The 20,938-nt window shown below is 36.7% G+C and overlaps 1 protein-coding gene across 3 annotated transcripts in view; it reads left to right on the forward strand.

Moving 5' to 3' along the window:
• Rb1 (RB transcriptional corepressor 1) overlaps positions 1 to 20,938 on the forward strand; it is a 140,005-nt gene that overhangs the window by 59,646 nt on the left and 59,421 nt on the right. For all 3 annotated transcript variants that reach the window (XM_076930734.1, XM_076930735.1, XM_034497700.2), the window contains 6 exons: positions 1,202 to 1,289; positions 7,280 to 7,396; positions 8,140 to 8,196; positions 8,288 to 8,319; positions 8,402 to 8,478; positions 9,812 to 10,008. In XM_076930734.1, coding sequence (XP_076786849.1) covers positions 1,202 to 1,289; positions 7,280 to 7,396; positions 8,140 to 8,196; positions 8,288 to 8,319; positions 8,402 to 8,478; positions 9,812 to 10,008 — 568 coding nt within the window. The remainder of the gene's footprint in view (positions 1 to 1,201; positions 1,290 to 7,279; positions 7,397 to 8,139; positions 8,197 to 8,287; positions 8,320 to 8,401; positions 8,479 to 9,811; positions 10,009 to 20,938) is intronic.

Consider the following 20,938-nt stretch of genomic DNA (forward strand, 5'->3'; position numbering starts at 1 on the left):
TTACAGATGGTTATGAGCTACCATGTAGTTACTGGGAATTGAACTCAGGACCTCTGGAAGAGCAGTCAGTGCTTTTAACTGCTGAGTCATCTCTCCAGCCCCAGCAATAATGACTTTTAAAGTTACTCAAGACCTTACTCTCCTCCCTTGAAGGAGTAACAAAGGCTCTTTTAATTCTTCACATGAGTTTCTAAATGTCTTACTGTCTTTATTTGTATAAGTGTATAAAATTTAAGGACAGACATAGTGATCCTTTATTGTAATCTCCAGATTTGAGAGGCTAAATTAAGACAGTTGTTGTAAGCTTGAGGCTAGCCTATACTATACAGTGAAGCCCTCCCTGTCTTGGAGAGTGGGGCATTAACACTTAGTTGTAATATTTTCCTGAAAGAATAACATTTTGATGCCAGTTACATATCCATATAATATGAAAATATAAGGTATATTTTCTGGAAAACATCATTAGTTTGACAAATAATTCTTTCTCAATAGTATTGGTACTTAGTTTTATTAGTAAGGGTATCAATCAGTTCTTGATTATACTTAATGATACTACTTTTCTAAAAGACTTAAGTAAGCTGTAATTTTTAAACTATACATACTAAGGTGATTTTACTTTATTCAGATAAGGTCTTACTTATTTCAGGGAACTTCTTCAAGATACACGGGATACAGGATATGTTCAGAGACATGCTTAATAGTGATGCTTTTACTGGTGTTCCATTGTTCATAATTGTTTGGGCTATCCTGGGTCTTTTGGATTGCCACATGAATTTTAAGATTTTTTTTAAACTTCTACAAAGAAGTGCATTGGGATTTTGATGAGGATTCCATTGAGTCTATAGATGGTTTTTGGTAGGATGGTGTCATTCATAAGCCTACATTCACCTAACTTTTGACAAAGACCAAAATATACCCTGAAAAAAAAGACAGCATCTTCAACAAACACTACTGGTCACACTTGTAGAAAAATGAAACTAGTTCCACATCTCATACCTTGCACAGAATTTGTCCAGGTTCCTGCCTTTGCTTCCTTCAGTGGACTGTTGGACTGTGACTTAAGATGTGTAATCCAAATAAACCCTTTCTCCCCCCACTCAAAAAAGAGATATGCTCAATTTAAGTGATAGTTGTATTTCGGTCTTTCTTGTTATTTTTTTCTTAGTTGCTTAATGCTTCTTCCTGTGTTTTTTTCCTCTAGGACTGTTATGAATACTATTCAACAATTAATGGTGATTTTAAATTCTGCAAGTGATCAGCCATCAGAAAAGCTGATTTCCTATTTCAATGTAAGCCATATGTAAAATATCACTTGTGACATCTTAAAGGAAAATTGAAATTGGAAGCTAAAGTATTAAGTATATTTTAAAACATTTATGTTTTATCCAAAAATGTACTTGTTTGCTATTCTATTTGTTGCTCCAGAATTGATGGTTATTTTATTTATTTAAATATTGTTAGTTTTTCTTACGTTTGCTACTTTCCTTGCAACTGAGACACTTCCTTTTTTCTGTCTAGAAAAAAGACACTCTCTTTTTTCTGCTTCCTTTCTTCTTTCCTCTCTCCCTTCCTTCCTTCCTTTTTTCCTTCCTTCCTTTTTTCCTTCCTTCCTTCCTTCCTTCCTTCCTTCCTTCCTTCCTTCCTCTCTTTTTCTCTTTTTCTCTTTATCTCTCTTTTTTTGAAACAGGGTCTCACTATGTAGACCTGGCTAGCCTAGAACTAAATGTCTAGGCCAGTCTGGCCTTGAACTCATAGAGATCTATCTGCCTCTGCTTCCCCAGTGCTGAGATTAAAAGTGTGCACTACTTCTTTTTTTCTCTTCCTTTTCCCTTTTCCCCTTTCCCTTCCTTCTCATTGCATATGGATCTATCTGTATGTATGTGTGTTTGTGAAATCTAGAGGTCACCCTCTGGTGTCTGTCTTCTAGAGTTGTTCACTTCATTTCTAAAGAGAGATCTCTCATTGAACTTGAGGCTCATCAGGTGCTGTCAGTGAGCTCCCAGGATTGGAGCCTCCTGTTTCTGCATCCCACTTTGGGATGATAGATGCATGTGGCTACATCAGGTTGTTTGCTGGGATCCAAGCTTAGGATCGCATGTTTACATAGCAAGTACTTTACCCACTGAGCCATAACCCCAGCCCATCTTTTCTTTCTGCTTTCGACTACTGCTTGGTGTATATGCTTTTTCTTATTAATTTAAAGGTAGAATACAAAGTAATGAATCCCATTATGCCATATTCAGACATATGCTTCACTTCATTGTAATTTATCTTCTACTCAGTTCTCCGTGTGGCACCCCTTCCAGTAGGTCCTTCCTGCTTCTTTCATGTTACATGTTTTCCATCGTCTTCTGTACCCATTTCCCCTTCCCTTAAGATTTCTTCTTTTTCCTCATAGTCTTCTTTCTCCTTTCATACTGCTATCACCCCAATTTAACTCTAGATTCTCCAGATGAGCAGGCAAACTTACACTAACAGGTTTCTGGAGACATCCTTATTTTGCTTTGATTTTCAGTTGCATCTATTTCTGGAAAATACGATTTCTTTTCTAAAATTCCACTGTGTCTATGATAGATGTTTAGAATGGGTTCATTCTCTAGCTCTTGCAAGTAGTGCAACAATAAACGTGGAGCAAGTGTCACTGTGAGCCGCCTTGGTGGCCTCTGCTGTGTGCCCAGGAGGGTAGCTCTGTCTTAGGGTAAGTCTAATTTTGATGCTTTTGGCTAGTGGAGCTTCTCACATGTTTTTTATGTTGCTTGTTTTGCTTGTTTTGTCTTGTTTTTTCAGGACTTCCATCCTGACTTCTATGGTGGCTGTTCCCAGCAGTGTGGCATGGTTCCTCTCCTGTTACATCCTCAACAGCATCTGTTGTTTCTATCATAATCACTCTGTCTAAAGTGAAATGGAATCTCAAAGCAGTTCTAGTTTGCATTTCCTACTTAGCTAAAGATCTTGAACTCTTTAAAATATTTATTGCATATTTGTATTTCTTCTTTTGAGAGCTATCTATTTCATCTATTAGTCCAATATTTATTGGATTATTTAGTTTGGGGTGCTTATTATTATGGTTCTTTGTATATTGTAGGTAATTGCATGTTCCGTGTGTAGTTGACATTTTTTTTCTCTTTTCTTTGCTAATTGTTCCCTTTCCTGGGTAACGTTTTTTTAAATTAATGTAATCTCAACTGTCAATTCTTAAAATTATTTTTGTTATTAGAATAACATTTTCATTAAAAAACAAAAACCAAGATGACATGTTGGAACATCTTTTTTTGGGGTCCTCAAAAATTGGAGGCTGCCAAGTGTGGAACTTGTAGATGGTTGTCTTTTATTGTTTATTCTGGTGTTGAGTCTGTGCTGGGCAAGTATCTCATGTCTGCTAATGCTGTCTTCATTTAAGTAGCTTCCCTTTAGTGCATACCAGAGGCATATGGTCACATTTAGTTTTGCAGTGTGTCACCCTTCCCAAACTCATAGTTTCAGATGCTCTGGGATGCCTAATGTTCTAGCTAGGAGTATCCCTAAGTGCATTGTGAATATGGGGCAAAACTGCAGCAGCACTGAGATCTGTAGAGAACCTATCTTTGTACTTTCAAAATCTCCCAAGTATTTCATCATCCTATAGCAGTTAGACTGTTAGAGTTTCAGACTTACCCTATTATCGGGAGTGAATAGCAGTAGGTGGGTTCCATGGTTAATTCACCCACTACCCTTAAGGCTCAGGACTTTCCAACTCACAGGCCAGTCTCAGTCTATGAAGTCTGTTCTGAGCTATTAAAGACTTGTATACCATCTGCACTTTTTGGTTTGTAAAGTTCTGGAACCCCTTTTCCAAATCACAGTTGCCTTTCTGGGCTCCCCCACCCAGGGAGAGCTTTTGTGACAGGTTAAATTTAGGCTCTCTGACTTTTGGTTGTTCCCTGCTTTCAGACTCAGGTAGTTCAACTTTAGATAACATGTTCCCTGTCACCATGATCATTGTCTTCAGAGTCATACTGAATACCAAATGGCATCCCTCTCCACTGAAGATCTGTAAGCCAGAAGACTCCTTGTTTGGTCAAAACCTTTACCTGGGTTTGAGGCTTGTGAGCTTGTTCTTAGAGAACTGCTTTTCTTTTCTTTTTCTTTCTTTTTTTTTTTTTTTAAACTTTTTGGATGAGGCCTTGCTTCTCCTCCCCCTCCCAGCCTGGGAGCTACCAGTAGGAGCTGGTTTTAGCATGGCTTACTTCTTTTCAGGTGTCTGTCACTACCTTTGCGATTTACAAAGCTCTTCTCTTTATCTCTTTGTAATAGAGGATGGGTTTTCTTACTCTGACTCCTTCACCATAAAACACAGGGCAGCTTCTTGTCCACTTTTTTTTTTTTTTTCTGGGAGTCTATTTTTTTTATTTAGGTATATTCCCTAACAATTTATTCTATTAAAATTACTGTTTTTTGTTTGTTTGTTTGTTTGTTTGTTTGTTTCTTCAACCTCTAATTCTTCCCATGGCAATTTCTTTCTGGTAACCTCAAGATTAGTTTTGGTGGTTATGTGGTTTAGTTTTGTGTGTGTGTTTGTGTGTGTATGTGTGTGTGTGTGTGTCTGTGTGTGTGTCTGTGTCTGTGTGTGTCTGTGTATGTATGTGTGAGAGAGATTACCTTACTATTTTTAAGATCTCATTGCTGCTGAGTCTTCCATGAGTCTAACTATTGTTTATTTTAGCTAATAGAACTTACCTTTCACGTAGCCCTTCCCATTCCTAACAGACCCCAAGTTTGATATTTGAATGCTCCTGTTGTGCTTCCCTTAGAAAAGCAAGAAGGAAAGACTGGTGACTGGTGCTAGCTGATTTCATCTCTTGCTTAAGGGTTAAGTGACAGGAAAATCAATAGCCATGCCACAACTGGCTGAGAGCCTTTACAAATGCATTACTATAATTAAGTGTCTTTTATGTTTGCTAATGTTCTATTTTATACTATAATCAGTTTTTATCATAGTATGTTATCTTCTACTGTATTGTGTCCAGAGATTAACAAAACAAGTTCTGTCATTTTATTTATAATTATTTTTAATTATATTATTTATATAATAATATATTTATATAATATATGTAAATATATAATATTATTTATATAATAATAATTGTTTAAATATGATTTTATTTGACTAACCTATATAAAGTTATAATTCTTAGGCAAAGAATATTTACTATATATCTACCCAATTGCTTACAGCCTTTAGCAAGGATAATGTAGATACTAAAGAAAGATAATCTCTCTTCCAATATTTTCTTAAATACTTGATCCCATCTTTGAAGTAGGTAGGAGCTCCCTTTTATTTGAGTTACTTTAGTTAGACAAGAAATTCTAAGACACTTTGTTTTTTTAAGATTTATTTACTTTATTTACATGAGTACACTATAGCTGTCTTCATACACACCAGAAGAGTTTATCGATCCCATTAGAGATGGTTGTGAGCCACCATGTGGTTGCTGGGAATTGAACTCAGGACCTCTGGAAGAGCAGTCAGTCCTCTTAACCACCGAGCCATCTCTCCAGCCCTGAGAGACGTTTTCTTAAGCAGAATTTATAGCTTAACTTTTTAATGATTTTGAAGCTTGGTGCACTGTCTGAAGATAACTGATATATAGATGACAAATGGGCTCAGAGCTAGCATTGTGGAGACCATAATGTTTTCCTGTGATTTTGTTTTCATCCCCCTTCTCTTCCTTTTTTCTTTTTATTTGGTTTTTCCTTTTTTCTTTTTCTTCTCTCACTTCCTTCTTCCGTTTCTCCATTCATCCATCCATCCATTCATCCATCTATCCATGCATCTGTTCAATGTGTCCTCAAACTCATTATTTAGCCTAGGCTGGCTTTGAATTCAAAATCTTCTTGCCTCCACTATAGCTGGAAATTTTACTTCTTTCTATATTAGTTCAGTTTTCTTCATGTTTTTCTTTTTTTAGAAAAAATGCCATCTTTTCTATATATAAAAAGTCTTAGAAATTATGCAGAATTTTGACAATAGTGACATTACACCAGGAGATGGTGTCTGTGTGTGTCTGTGTGTGTGTGCATGCGCGCATGCATGCCTAATGTTTCTAAAATTTGTATGCTATTTTCTTTAGGAAATATAGAATTATTGATATTCTAAGGTGAGAGTTACATTTTTAGTGGCACTGTGAAAGAATTATAATCTTAAATTTAGGAAGTTTATTTTAATGTATAATATTTTGAATGTATATAATCTATCAAGTTATAAAAAAGTTAGTCTACTTATGGGAGACATGAATAATGTTTGTGATATATTTTAATATAGCAGAGTATAAGTTATAGATTATTATAATACATCACTTCTAACTATTCTCCTCACTTTTGTACCTGAAAATACAGATAAATGATTTTTCTAATTCTGCATTCTCTTAAAGCATATTTCATTAGGAAATGAAACAAAATGCAAATCTTACTTATACTTCATTTGCTTTTGAGTAGTAAGGTTATATAAATCTTAAGGTAACCCTTTTTTTAAAAAAAAGTTTGTTTTTGTTTTGGTTTTGTTTTTGTTTGTTTTTTTGTTTTGTTTTGTTTTTTTTTTTGGTTTGGTTTGTTTTTATGTATATGGGTGGTTTTGCCGGCAGAAGCCAGAAGAGGGCGTTGGATCCCCTGGGACTGAAGTTACAGAGGGTTCTAAGCCTCCATGTCAGTGCTGGGAACCAAATCCATGTCCTCTGAAAGCCACTACTCTTAACGGCCTAGCATCTTTCCAGTCCACTAAAGCAATTCATAAATGAGGATACTTTATGAGAACATATGATGGATGGAAAGGCTGATATATGTTTTGTCTGTAACCTTTATTTGTTTAAAATAGCTCTTCTTAACATGTGTGTTGCAACCCTATTGGAGGTTGCATATCAGATATCCTGTATATCAGATATTTACATTATGATTTACAACAGTAGGAAAATTAGTTATGAAGTAGCAACATTTTATGGTTGGGGATCACCACAACGTGTGTGGAATTGTATTAAAGGGCTACAGCATTAGGAAGGTTGAAAACTGTGTTAAAATTTCAGTAACAGTGTAGTTTCATTGTACTGAATAATTTTTATGTCTGACATACAGTGGAATTGTATGTTGACTGGTCATATTCTGTAGTGTCAATTGCTTGTTATAGTAGAAGTGTTTATATGTTTTCACAAACAAGCAGCAGATCAAAGTTATTTACTATAAAAGAGGGAAATATCCATTCTGGTTAAACAGTAACTTCAATATTTATTTTTGTTTATATTCCTTAAAGAATTGCACAGTGAATCCAAAAGAAAATATCCTAAAAAGAGTAAAAGATGTTGGACACATCTTTAAAGAGAAGTTTGCCAACGCTGTGGGGCAGGGATGTGTTGACATTGGAGTACAGGTAACTTGAGTGCACATCTGTTAGTACCACAATATAGAATTCATCTGTTGATGCAGTCTGTGCTGTAGTAATACTTGTGTAGTAGTATAAGGTAATGGCAGATGCTTGTGTTTGCTGCTACTTATGGGAAACTTAGGAAGGTTGAGAACCACTGGTTTAAATGATTATACATAAAATTCTTTTGAGTACATGTAGCACTTGTGTTCTTGTTTTGGTGTAAAAGAATAGTGCATGTGTGTATGTAAATATAATTCACCACCAATGTTTTTTTACCTCGATGAGAACTAATTATTTGTTTAAAACATTTACTGATCAACTTTGTTTTTATTTGTTTTTTTTTTTTTTCTTTTTTGGCCTGTGCTAGTATTATTGAGTTTTACAGACAGAAACTATTCTTTTAATCTTAGCCATTTCAAAAATCAATATTCTGTATCACCAAAAGGATTATACTAGATGTGTAAAATGTTCAAAATAGTACTGGGCACATAGCCTGTATAGAGCAAGTGACAAAAGCTAAAAATGAGCAGAGAAACGTCAGTAGCCTAGGCAGACTACTCTGGTTATGGGACTGCTCAGCACTAGTTTATCTTAAGCCGTGGACTTTACAAAAACTTATGATCTCTTGTTAGCCATATTCCTAGAAGGAGCAGAATGTGTTTCAATAAAAGACTTTAACAAAAGTCAATTAACTTTTTGATTTTTCTGAAACAGTAAAATCTTATTATTTTTCCTTTTGTTTGCAGCGATATAAACTTGGGGTCCGATTGTATTATCGTGTGATGGAATCCATGCTTAAATCAGTAAGTTAAAGAGAATAAAATAGAAAAAAAATTCAGTGCTGACAGAAAGAAAGCTTCAATTAAATTTTTTTTAAAAAATTATCTGTTTTAGGAAGAAGAACGTTTGTCCATTCAGAATTTTAGGTAAATGTTTTCTTGTTTTAATAAAACAATTTCTTTCTATAAAAGCCATATTTAAAATTATTCAATCTTTTTCTCTTTTTAGCAAACTCCTAAATGACAACATTTTTCACATGTCTTTACTGGCCTGTGCTCTTGAAGTTGTGATGGCTACGTATAGCAGTAAGTTAAATTTTAATAAATAAGTACTGTAGCTTAATTTAAACAAATTCTTAGTTATGTTGTGGTTTTGTGTTGTTTTGGTTTTTTGTGTGTATCTGGTGAGAAGAAAAAGTCATACTGTAGATCAATATATGCTCAACAATGTAATTGGCAGTTACAGCTATTTAAATAGTTTAACATGTCAGTTATTTAGGTTATCTGGGGGATAGAATGTTACAAGGCTTCTGCTCTGATTGTATTGAACTCAGGAAAGGTAGCTAATGAAACAAAGGCTCGTGAACATGTAAGTGCCACGGAGTGTTGAAGAAGAATGGTGCTTCTGTGCCCACTCATATACCTCTGTGCTCCTGAGACAAGGAGCAGGAATCCACCAGAAACGGAATACTTCCTAATTGGTTGCTGTTTTTATAATACCTATGACAGTTTAATAATCATTGAAAATAAAATAAAAGCTCATAACTATTTTTAAACATATAATTTGGAAAATATATTACTTTTCAAATATTGTTGCAAATATTAAAATGTTTCACTTGCAGAAACAAAAGAGGAATAGTTATCTAAAGATAGATAAAGGAATTTAAATTAGTAATCACTGAAACTGAATCTTCATAACTGCAATCTGTACATTTTAAAAAGAAATCGTTCCCTTCCATTTCTTTTTGAAGTGTTGAGAGCTGAACTCAGGGCAAGGACTAGGCAGCTCAGCTCCCTTATATTTACTGGTTGTAAGAACGGATCTCAGTAGGCATTGACTCAGTCACTGAGTCTCAGTCTGACCAGGTTTTGAATTTGTAATTCTCCTGCCTCAGCCTCTTGAGTATCTGGCATTATATGCCTGCAGCATCAGGCTCAAGGAAGGGTCTCACTATGTAGCCCTGGCTGTCCTAGAACTCAGTATATCTGTAGACCAGGCTGGCTTCAAACTCAGAGATCCACCTGCCTCTGCTGGGATTAAAGGTAGGCACTGCGGCTGCCAGGCTAATTAGCAGAATCTTAAAAGCATCACTAGTTTCCTAACCAATCAGTAATGGTAGTTAAAGTGGATATAATAATGAATTACTGGTCAGATACCTGCCTGGGTGTTAGTGTAGGGCATGTAAACTTGTGCAAATCTTAGGGTTCCTATTTCTAAGGAAAATGTGTGCATGTACACTTAAAATTTGGATCCCAGTTTCTTGAGAGTCTGTATACCACAGAATAAAAAATAACTGCTGTAAATAAAAAGTGCTTACCCTTTTTTTCTGTATGTTGATTCTGTGTGATAAGATCTTCCAAATCTCGTCAGTTCAAACAATAATATTTCATATTGATACATTTTTTCTCTTGTTTTTAGGAAGTACATTACAGAATCTTGATTCTGGAACAGATTTGTCCTTCCCGTGGATTCTGAATGTACTTAATTTAAAAGCCTTTGATTTTTACAAAGTGATTGAAAGTTTTATCAAAGTGGAAGCCAACTTGACAAGAGAAATGATAAAACATTTAGAAAGATGTGAGCATCGAATCATGGAATCCCTTGCATGGCTTTCAGTAAGTGATTAGCTAAATAACTAAAGGTATTCATGCATAAGTGACCTGTTAGCAAGAAGTTGTTTATTTAATGAATCCCGTGCCCAGCCTAGGAATCAAGTGGAATATTGGGATGGACAGTGTGTGGGTGAGTATGAACTCGTGCGTGTGAATACAGGTCTGTGAGCTGCTGCTGTTCTGCCGTGATCAAGGCCAGCTGGCCTCCTAGACCATCTAATGCCTTTGTTTAGGAGCAGCTTTTCACTAAACCTGACACTGTAAAGTCCAAGTCTTGAAAGGATTGAGGTAATTTATTTAAAATCCAACTGTTATTGTTCATAATATAAATGTTTGCACTTTTCAACAAAATTAAAAGATTATGTACATTTTTCTGTTTTATTGGTTTGATCATTTTGTTTTAGTCATAAAGATAATAATATGAAGCCCACACTATTATTTAATGGTAGATATCATTTTCATATCATTATAGGAGTGGAAACTGTGTGCCATGGGCAGTTTAGTTATAGAGCATGCAAGCTATTGGTAAAACTTTTGTTTTAATAAAGGCAATAAATCCTATATAACTATAAGATATTCCCCTAAAGTGCCGTTATATTCTCAAGTCTACTTTACCTTGTGGTTCACCAGATTTTCAGATTTTAAAATAATAATTCAAACCATGTTGCATAATAAGAATATCTATTTTGAACATTGATATGAAATGAAAGAAATTTCAAGGTTTGGAACATCTTCCGTTTGGGATTTTTTGATTAGAAATACTCAGCCAGTAAAAGTTTATGCAAATGTTTTTATTTTTATATAGTGTTAATGTCTGATTTTTAAATTATAAAATTATGAGATTGATAGTTGATAACTTTGAGATGAGTTATAACAGAAAAACATGATATAAAAACATGTGTATTTTTCCTGTAAGAATGATTGCCATTATATTGGAAAATATATCACATGGATATACTTGAGCTTTCACAGACTTTCAAAAACTTAAATTTGGGCTGGAGAGATGGCTCATCAATTAAGAGCACTGGCTGCTCTTCCAAAGTTCCTGAGTTCAGTTCCTAGCACCACATGGTCGCTCACAACCATCTGTAATGGGAAGAAGACAGAGACTGTGTGCTGCATAAAGACATGCATAAAATAAGCAAATAAGTCTTTTAAAATACTGAAATTTTGGGGCCTGAGAGATGGCTCAGAAATTAAGAGCACTGGTCCAAAGTTCCTGAGTTCAATTTTCAGTAACCACATAATGGTTAATAGTATCTATAATGAGCTCTAGTGCCCTCTTCTGGTGTGTACAGGTATACAGAGGGGGGAGGGCAGAAAAGGAGGGGGAAAGGGAGAAGGGCAAGGAGAGGGGGAGGGAGGAAAACATATAGGGGGTCTATATCTCCAGCCCAAATTTCAGTTTTTTAAGGTCTGTGAAAGTTCAAGTATATTCATGCAATATATTTTCCAATTTTCCAATATAATGGCAATCATTCTTACAGGAAAAACATACAATATCATATTTACATGACAAGCCTCATCTCAGTTATCCCACTATAAATCTCATAATCTTATAATTTAATTTCAGGTGACAGTTATATGAGTTTTTCATTAATTGAGTGTAACTATGTAAGGAATACCCAGGTCAAGATCCACAGCAACTTTTGATTCTGTACCATTCATATATATATATATGCATGTACATATATATATACATGTGTATATGTATGTATGTATGTGTGTGTGTTTGTATGTAGTGCTAAAACCTGATGGGAATGTATTCACATTATGTTGTTGATAAGAGGGAATCAAATGAAGTACTAGTTATTTTCATCTCTCCCCTAAAATACATGTGCATGTGTGCAGGTACTGGGGATTGAACCCAGACCACATAGCATCTTCCTTGGTCCAGCTCCATTCTGTGATTGCAGCTTTTCTCACATGGTGTCCTATGGTTCAGGTATCTGTAACATCCTCTAGTCTCCATGGCAACTTAGGCTTAACTTTCATACCTTCATATGTTAGCCTATCAGAGCCTCCTTGCAACTAAGGGCCAAGTGTTCAAAACATGAGAATATGGAAGATATTTTAAATCAAAGCAGATATGACTCCAAAATGTTTAAGAAGTTTTCTATTTTTAATGTGAATTCTAAAGAAGATTTATTTATTCCTACTTTATCCATATTAATGTTCTTTTCATGCATGCATATTTATATACCACATGCATGCCTATTAGATCCCCAAAACTGGAGTCATGGGTGATTATGAGCCACCATGTGGGTGCTAGGAATAGAATTCAGGTCTTCTGCAAGAGCAACACATATTCTTTACTGCTGAGCCCAAGAGTTTTCTGTTTCATTCATACAGTCATGTTTGTTTCTATCAGTGCATGAATTTTGAATGGGTTTTTCCTGCCTTTGATTCACCATGTTTTAATATTTCACTTTGCTTCTTGTGGGAACAGTCATCTGTAGTCATGCTTCCTTTACAGACTTACTATGTTTATTGCCTATAATGTCTACCAGTCATTTATTGCTTCTGTATCTCATCAGATGACTTAATATGTATAAACCACTTAAAATAGTATATGGGGCCTGGTGTTATCAGATGTAGCAGTTAATTATAAGGATTAGTAAGGGACAGAGATGGTCAATTTACAATGCTATCCAGGTTTCTGACTATGTAACTCAGTGGTAGTGTCATTTAAGAAAATAGATAGTCTGGGTTATATGTAATTTTCTTGAGGATAAACTGCAATTTATTACATTGAGTTTGAAATAATTACAGGCCATTCAAATTGAGGTCAGTTGTATGTATGTGTTGAGCTTAGGAAAGAATCTTAGGCTAGGAATATGGACGTGAAAGCTGCCACACATAATAAACATTACCAATCTTTACTGCCAAATTATCTTATGTTGGCCAGTTTGGTAAGCACTTTCTGAGTGTAATGAGTACTGATAGTAGTCTATCAAGTGGTAATGTTCTAGACAAGGAAAAGAGTACCTAGAGAAGCTCATTATGTTTCCCCAGCCCATACAAGCTAAGTGGTAGAGATATCATTTCAGTTAATGGACTTTAGAGAATGGGTAATATCATTAAGGAGATAATGTAATTTGGGGGAAGAAGGCTACAGATAGAAGGCCAAGGAGCTCTAAGATCGAAAGGATGCACAGGAAAGAAAATATTCCCACTACAAAAGAAAGTGAACGTGAACACCGAGAGTGCAGTAAAAAGCATGAATGAGAGAGTGCATGGCCTGAAGGCATGCATGCCTACTTCAGACATGGTGAAAGCAGCATAGGGACTGAAAATCCTAGCAGCAAGGAAGTCCATAGTCAGAGTAGCAAGGACTAGCAAATGGTGTAGTAACAGTGACTTAAGAGTCAGAGAGCAGAAGTTGCATACCACTATGGCAGCGCCAACCCAGGGAAGATTGTCTTTTCAAACAGAAGAGAGAATGTAATGTTATGGAAAAAACAGCTACCAGTGTTTTCTATTGCTATGAAGCAGTAGTGCAAATGTTTGTTCTGTGTTGCTCATGATTTTGTGAGACAGGCTTTGGGAATAGCTTTACAGGGTACTTGCTCTTTGACCCTGTGGTATCGACAGTCTGGGCCAGTAGCTCTGCCTCTGAGATCCCATCACTGCCAGGCTTAGATTTTACTGACTCTGTCTCACACTTGGTTCTTCCTGACTCTGCATCCTACCTCACCTTGCCCTGTAATCTAATACTGGGCTTCCTCAGAGAATTTTGGTTTTAGGGTAGGCACACCTCTGACATAGAAGCTGACTTCCAAAAGGCCTCTAAGGCATCTGGAGATTACATGCTGGTCAAAACAGTCACAGTGGTTGGCAGCTTGAAGGGATGGGGAAAGAGATGCCACCTCTGTTCAAAGAGAATCGAGGTCACATTTCAGAAGAGCATGTGGGTTGCAAAATACTGCTGTGGCAAATGGGAAAAGTGAGCAACATGCAAGTAAGGTAGTGTGTGGTGTGTCCTGGCAGGAAACTGAGGAAGTCTCCAGTTAATAGCTTGCTTTTGTTTGTTTGTCTGTTAATTTATTTAATAAAAATTGAGCTGAGATGGTTTGCTGGGGGTTGAGGTGGAGAGGCTGAAGTGGCACTGAAAAGTTTGAGAGTGTTTATGATTGGAAATTGCTACTGTGGAACTTGATGGAGAGAGTGGGGTCGGGTAGTGAAAGATAAAAGAATCTTCCTGCATAGTTCCAGGCAATTTTGAGAGTAAAAACTGTTTGTAGTTCTATCACAAGTCTGTATGATGACATTCTTTTCCCAGAATCATCTTGCAGCCATTTGCAAGATTAGAACAGGTGAGTTACTAGGTGCAAGCAGGCCTTGGAATACAACTGCAGAGGTGCAGGAGAGGAGCCGTGCAGCCCAGGATTGGAAGATGTTTGCCAGAGTTTAAGGTTAAGATTTGAATTTGTAGCTGCACGGAGCCTAATGAAGTAGAGATTTAAGTTAGCAGAAATGTTTGGTGACATTTGAAGTGACAACATGATTGAGAGAAATATGAGAAGGTTCAGTTTACTATTAAGAATCAGACATTTTTATATTCACAGAAATGATCTCAGGAGAGTGCAGACTGAATAGGAATCGAGATGAAGACCCTGCAAAGAAGAGATTCAGGAACTAAGTGACTGAGGAGGTCAGAGCCACCAGGCAGGACATGTGCAACAAGGAGGAATGTGAACGAGGAACTAAGATTTCTGTGCAGAGGATCCTAGGAGAGCAGAGGCAAAAGGCCTTAAAAAGTTAGAATTGTAATGTTCATTGACTGAGTTGCAATCTCTATGAAAAAAAATGCTCTGTTGGTGATGCCTTGTGAAGCAGCTGTCTCACGTTAGAAAAGCTGCTTCAGCTTTCTCTTGTTAATAGTGACATGCCTCCCTCTTCCTTTAGTTTGTAACGTATTTATGTCCTTTTCTTCAAGTGAATATCTTCATAAGGAAGTACATCACTGGATCTTGATTTGGGTGTTTATTGTCACCACTTGGATGATAATCTGTCTTTGAGACATTTGAAGTATTTCACTTCTTTGTCTTTCATCTTTCACTTTCCTTCCTTTTTTCTTCCCCCACTTCCTCTATTCTCTCTGATGTTTTGTTTGTTTGTTTTTTGGTTCTTTTGAGGCAGTCTCCTGTAACCTTGTTTGCCCTGGAATAATTGTGCAGAATGGTCTTTCTGCCTTGTATCTCAATTTCTGGGATTATAAACATGCCGCTATGCTCAGCTTCTGGAAGTTTTACATCAGTATGATTATTGATGTGGTTGGGCATAAATTCTCTTGGTGCTTATTTTCTTCTTGGCTGTCTCTTTGTTCATTTTTCTCCTTTTGGCTTTCTTTTGAATTGAATATTTTAATCCATTTATCTTCTTTGTAGGCTTACTACTTATACTTCATTTTATTTTGTAATTGGTTGCTTTAAGATTTATAATGTATGGCTGTAATTTCTCAGTCTACCTTTGAGTATTATTTTAAAACTTTCTATGTAGTATAAGGACCCAGCAGCCAGTTGTAACAGGACACAGTACCTTGCTGCTCTGGCGCCTAAGGCAGGAAAATTGCTTAGGTCTAGGAGTTCAAGGCCAGCCTGGGCAGCAGAGTGAAACTTTGTCTTAAAAACAAAGTGACTAACTAATTAACAGATAAACAAACAAACAAAAGGAAAGGCTGTAGTTAAGAATGAGAAGAGAAACATTTGAGCAGAACACTTAGAGTTTGTCTCTCCCAGCTTTGGTGTTGTTACTGTAATACATATTATCCAACCAGAAGTTATAAAAACAATGTACTGGCAAAACATCTGCTATAACCATCAGTTATCTTCTCCCTCCCTCCCTCCTTCCCTTCCTTTCTTTTCTATTTATTTACTGACAGAGCCTCATTGTATAGCCCTGGATGGCCTACAACTCTATAGACCAGGCTGTATCCATCTCATAGAGATCCACCTGCCTCTGCCTCTGTCTCAAGTGTTGGGATTAAAAAATCGTGCAGAGCCATGCCAAGCCCATTGCTTATCTTTTAGAGAAAGAGAAAGAGAATAAGATAAAGGATACAAATGTATTTGTATTTATTTACATGTTTTTCTTTTTTATTTTTCATAGAGATTTAGATTTTCATCTGATTTATTTTCCTCTGTCTCCCAAGAACTTTTTATTTGTTCATTCGTTTAAATATTTTGTGTACACATCTATCTGTAAGGACTATTTCAACTTTTGTGAGGCTGGAAAAACAGGTCACTTCATGCTTGGAAGCTATTTGACTAAGCATAGAAATCTAGGTTACAGCTTTCTTTTCCTGTTTAAACAAGCTGCTACACTGTCTGAGTTTGCCTCCTTTCTGAAGTCATTGTGTGTTTGTTTCTTTGCTGTAGAAGACTTACTCTCTTTCTGGCTCCCTGTAAGATTTTCTTTCTGTCATTGGTTCTCCTAATGTGCTTTTTAAAAATATTTTCTTTGGTTTGGATATGTGAAAATGTGATTTTTATCACATTTTGACCTCTCTACCTTTTCTTTTGAGATTCCACTCTTTTATATGTCTGTTAAGTTGCTTGTGGTTGTCTCACAGTTGACTGCTGTGATGCCCCTCCTCTTCTTTTAAAGGATGCTTGCCTGTGGTAGTTCATTTTAGATGGTTTCTGTAGCTGTACCTTCAAGCTTATTGGTATTTTCTTCTGAAGTGTTTAATTTGCTCTTAATTTCATGTGCCTATTAGATACTATATTTTTCTTTTTTCTTTTTTATGTGTGTGTGTGTGTGTTTGTGTGTTTGTGTGTGTGTTTTCTGAGACAGGGTTTCTCTGTGTAGCCCTGGCTGTCCTGGAACTCACTCTGTAGACCAGGCTGGCCTCAAACTCAAAAATCCTCCTGCCTCTGCCTCTGCCTCCCAAGTGCTGGGATTAAACGCATGTGCCACCACTGCCCGGCGATACTATATTTTTCAACTTAAATTTTTATTTTGATTCCTTTTATATCCCTTTAACAGATTTATGTTCCTTTGCCTTTTTGGACACATGGAACATAGGTATTATAACTTTTTAAACATCTATCTGCTAACTCTAATGTCTGTTTCTTTCTAGATGTGTTTCTATTGACTGATACTCTCCTTTCTAACAACCACTTGTTTGGTTTTTTGGGGCTTTTTTTTTTTTTTCCTCTTGATGATATTTTACTAGATTATTTCACTACACAATATTTTACTAAATATTGTAATTTTTGCCTTACTGGTTCCTGGCTATTTTCATATTCTTAATAATATTCTTGAGTTGTGCTTTGGGATATATTTAAATTGTTAGTTTGATTCTTTTGTACCCCCTCCCCCCAACCTACCCTCCCTCCCTCCCTCCCTCCTCCCTCTCTTCCTTCCTTCCTTCCTTCCTTCCCTCCCTCCCTTCCTTCCTTTCTTCCTTCTTTCTTTCCTTCCTTGCGTTTCTTTTGATTCCAGGAACTTTTTCTTTATTCAAAAAGCAGTCTTTATATCTAATTTTTCCCCACTATCCAAGAGATGATCTTTTAATACTTTACCTGCTCCTTAGTTAGAGATGGATCTTAAGCTTGTCTACTGTGGCTGATAGAAACCAGTTTGTACTGGTTCCTCACAACAGTGCCTCTGCTCCTCCCAGGTTTCCTTTTGAGTACACTGATATGGACTGCTGTGCCCCAGCTGAAGTGGGTCTGCACAGACTTCCTTAGCTGTGCTTTTGACTTCTGTTTGTTGGGGACCAGTGGGTTTCCATTTGCATTTTTTTCTGTGTTGTGGCCGGGATACTTTCTGTGCTGTAAACTGCAGCATGGTGGCTCACTGTGTACTTGGAGTCCCTCACGGGTCTTTGTCTTGTTCAGAATCTGAAAACTTTTTTTTATGTATTTCAGTTTTATAGTCGTTTAAAACCACAAAATCTGGTTCTTGTTTCTTCACCAGGGCTGTCAGTTTCTAAATATAAGGCTTCATGCTTAATGAAATCTATATAACGATGAAGTATAAGTCCTTGAGGAATAGTTGGGACAGTGTTCCTGTTTTCCTGCATTAAATGTGCTATTCTGTAGTACTGCTCCCTCTGTGGGGATACAGAAGTGCTAGTAGTTCATTATTTCCTCTTAATACTCTTTAGAAAATCACGAGAAAGTTGTGTTTGTAAATACTGTCAGACATAGCTGACTCATTGGATTTCATTCAGTCACCAAACACAAGGAAGTTTGCTTAGGCAGTTAATTTTGATTACTATGCTCTTATACACTAATTTTGATCACTATACTCTTACATATAAAGGCTAAACATTTTTCTTGTCAGTTGTTTTTCCAGATATTACAATAAGCACAGTATTATACACCAGCACTTACTGTGGCAGTAAGTGACTCAGCCTGTGTGAGTCCTGATTTGGTAGCAAACTCATAAATAGATTTTTAAGATGCTTTGGTATCTTTTGAAAAGTCAAAGTTGACAGGAAGTGAACACAAAAGGGAGAAAAGCCTGTGGCTCTGTAAAAGCAAAAAAAAGAGCCAAAGAAAGGACCTGTATTGTTTGTTTCAGTGGTGAATCATTAACCTCTGTGCACTCTGCACAATGGTTGCGTGCGCTATTGGCTATGAAACAATGTGCTGGCTTTTTTTCTTTTCTTTCTTTTTTTTTTTTTTTTTTTTTGTTTAAGTTACAGTTTAAAAAGAACTGTGCCTTACAGGAAAACAATTGAATTGTAAGATAATGGTTATTTGACTTAGTAACTTTTAAAAATATGGGCTAGGACAATAAAACAATGCAGGCCATTGATAGTTACACAAGAACCAGGCAACTGGAAAGAAAATCTATCAGGTGACTTTTTTTTTTTTATTCTTAAAACCAGTTATTTCTGAAAATATATCTAACCCACTGGGTCTCTTTTATGCTGCCTATATATTCCTGGGTATGGGGCCATCCACTGGGCCATGAACAGTCTAGCAGAGGCTGAATCCCTGAAGATAACTGATTCCCCATCCACTGTCACTAGCTCCTTACTTAGGAACTCATGAACCCTTCTCCACTCCATAGAGTAGCAGGGAACTTGATGACAGATTTTAGATGAACTTGTATTCTTAAAGGGCTTTTAGGTAAAAAATCTCTGTTGGTTGTTTAAAGACAAAGAAAAAATGTACTCATGACTCTAGTTTGCAAATGAAGAAAGAGACATTGAATATAGATAGAAGAATCAGACATTTATTAATCGCTTCAGTATTCTGTCTGTTAGGGTGTGGGAATTGCCACACAAACCACTCAGACACAGATCTCAGTCAAACAGGGCTGGTTTATTGAATACATACCCCAAGACTGATCAATCAGGGACGCAGTCTAGACTAGGGAGCTGAACTGCAACGATGAGGCACAATCCTATAGAGCATGAAAGCCTGAAATCCACAAATGTCTGCGTAAAGTTATTCCACCAGTCAGGGTTAAGGGATAGGGAATTTCCTTAGAAACATGTCTTTGTTGTAAATTATCCTATTCTCGTTGGTTGGGATATTGAACTGTGGTGGGGGACTTGCTTGGCTAACATTCATGTCTTAATTTGCCAACCAGGGTGTACACTCCTTCAAGTAGGATGTCAGTTCTCAAGGAGGTCTTGCAGACGTAAACTTACTCAACCCCTACTCAAAATAGAAGTTTTAAACCAAATGGCTTCTTATATTGGTGCCGGTGTATTTATGTAGGGGTTCATCCCAGGGGCAGTTTATAAAGGCAAGAAACCATAAAAGCTCATACACAAATCCAGGAAGTACTATTGGGTGGTTGGTTCGGATCCAAGTTTTTTGTATACACAGCAGTTCTATTTTTTTTGTTGTTGGATATTTTATTTGCATTTCAGATGCCATCCCCTTTCCCCATTTCCCCTCCCTAGAAAATGCCTATTCCAACCCCCCTCCTTCTTTTTGCTTTTATACAATTTTTTTTTAATGTTGATCAAAGGCTTTATAAGTTTGGTAATGCTCAATAACAAGATGCCCTTACAGTCAGAAGTGTAACCCAATACCCAACCTAGATATACCAACTATCTTTGATTGGTAGAGACACATGAACATCTGCCTCCCTGTTCCCCCTCCCTGTCATCTCCTAGCTGCTCCTCTCTCAAATAATTATATTTGAGAGAAAATAAAACTTTTCTCTCAAAATACAATTAAAGCATAACTATACCAATTTGTGTCAGTAAGGTACAAGAGAGAGCTAATACCCAGTCCATCATTTTGTTGACTAACCAGAACCTCTGTCATCTCTCCTAACTAAAAGACTTAGTGCTGAACCTGGCTTTTTTTGGCTTTAGAATGAATGTCAGCTGAAAACCATCCTCTCAAATCTTTTCTCTCAAAGTAAATAGCCGGGATTGGCTATGAGACTATAAGTCTTCAACCCTGTCAGAAATCCAGAATGACTGAGTTAACTGAAATTATGGAAAGCACAAAGCATAGCTTCTAAAACTTAACCAATTTATAGAGACCGCTGAACAACTGGACAGTCCCTATACTACAAAATGTTGGAGCATCTGATCTTCAGCCTTCTAGCCCAGGATCATCTAACAGACCTTATTAAGAATTTTTTTTTTTTTTTTTTTTTTGATTTTTGAGACAGGGTTTCTCTGTGTAGTCCTGGCTGTCCTGGAACTCACTCTGTAGACCAGGCTGGCCTAGAGCTCAGAAATCCGCCTGCCTCTGCCTCTCAAGTGCTGGGATTATAGGCGTGCGCCACCACTGCCCGGCCTTATTAAGAATTATTAAGGGCTGATTACTTTGTCTTGGCAGATATAATCAGCTATGCAACAAGTGTGTCCTTTTCTGGACAGTAATTTGTCTGTAGATGACAAGAGGCAATTCTTGCCTAGTGGCTGTCTCACCACAACTGGAGTAACTGCAAAGATGCTCAATTTCTTCGTAGAATCCAAGACAGGAAGCTGTCAGGAGCAGAC

The sequence above is a fragment of the Arvicanthis niloticus genome, chromosome 3 (assembly GCF_011762505.2).
Source record: "Arvicanthis niloticus isolate mArvNil1 chromosome 3, mArvNil1.pat.X, whole genome shotgun sequence".
Classification (NCBI taxonomy): domain Eukaryota; kingdom Metazoa; phylum Chordata; class Mammalia; order Rodentia; family Muridae; genus Arvicanthis; species Arvicanthis niloticus.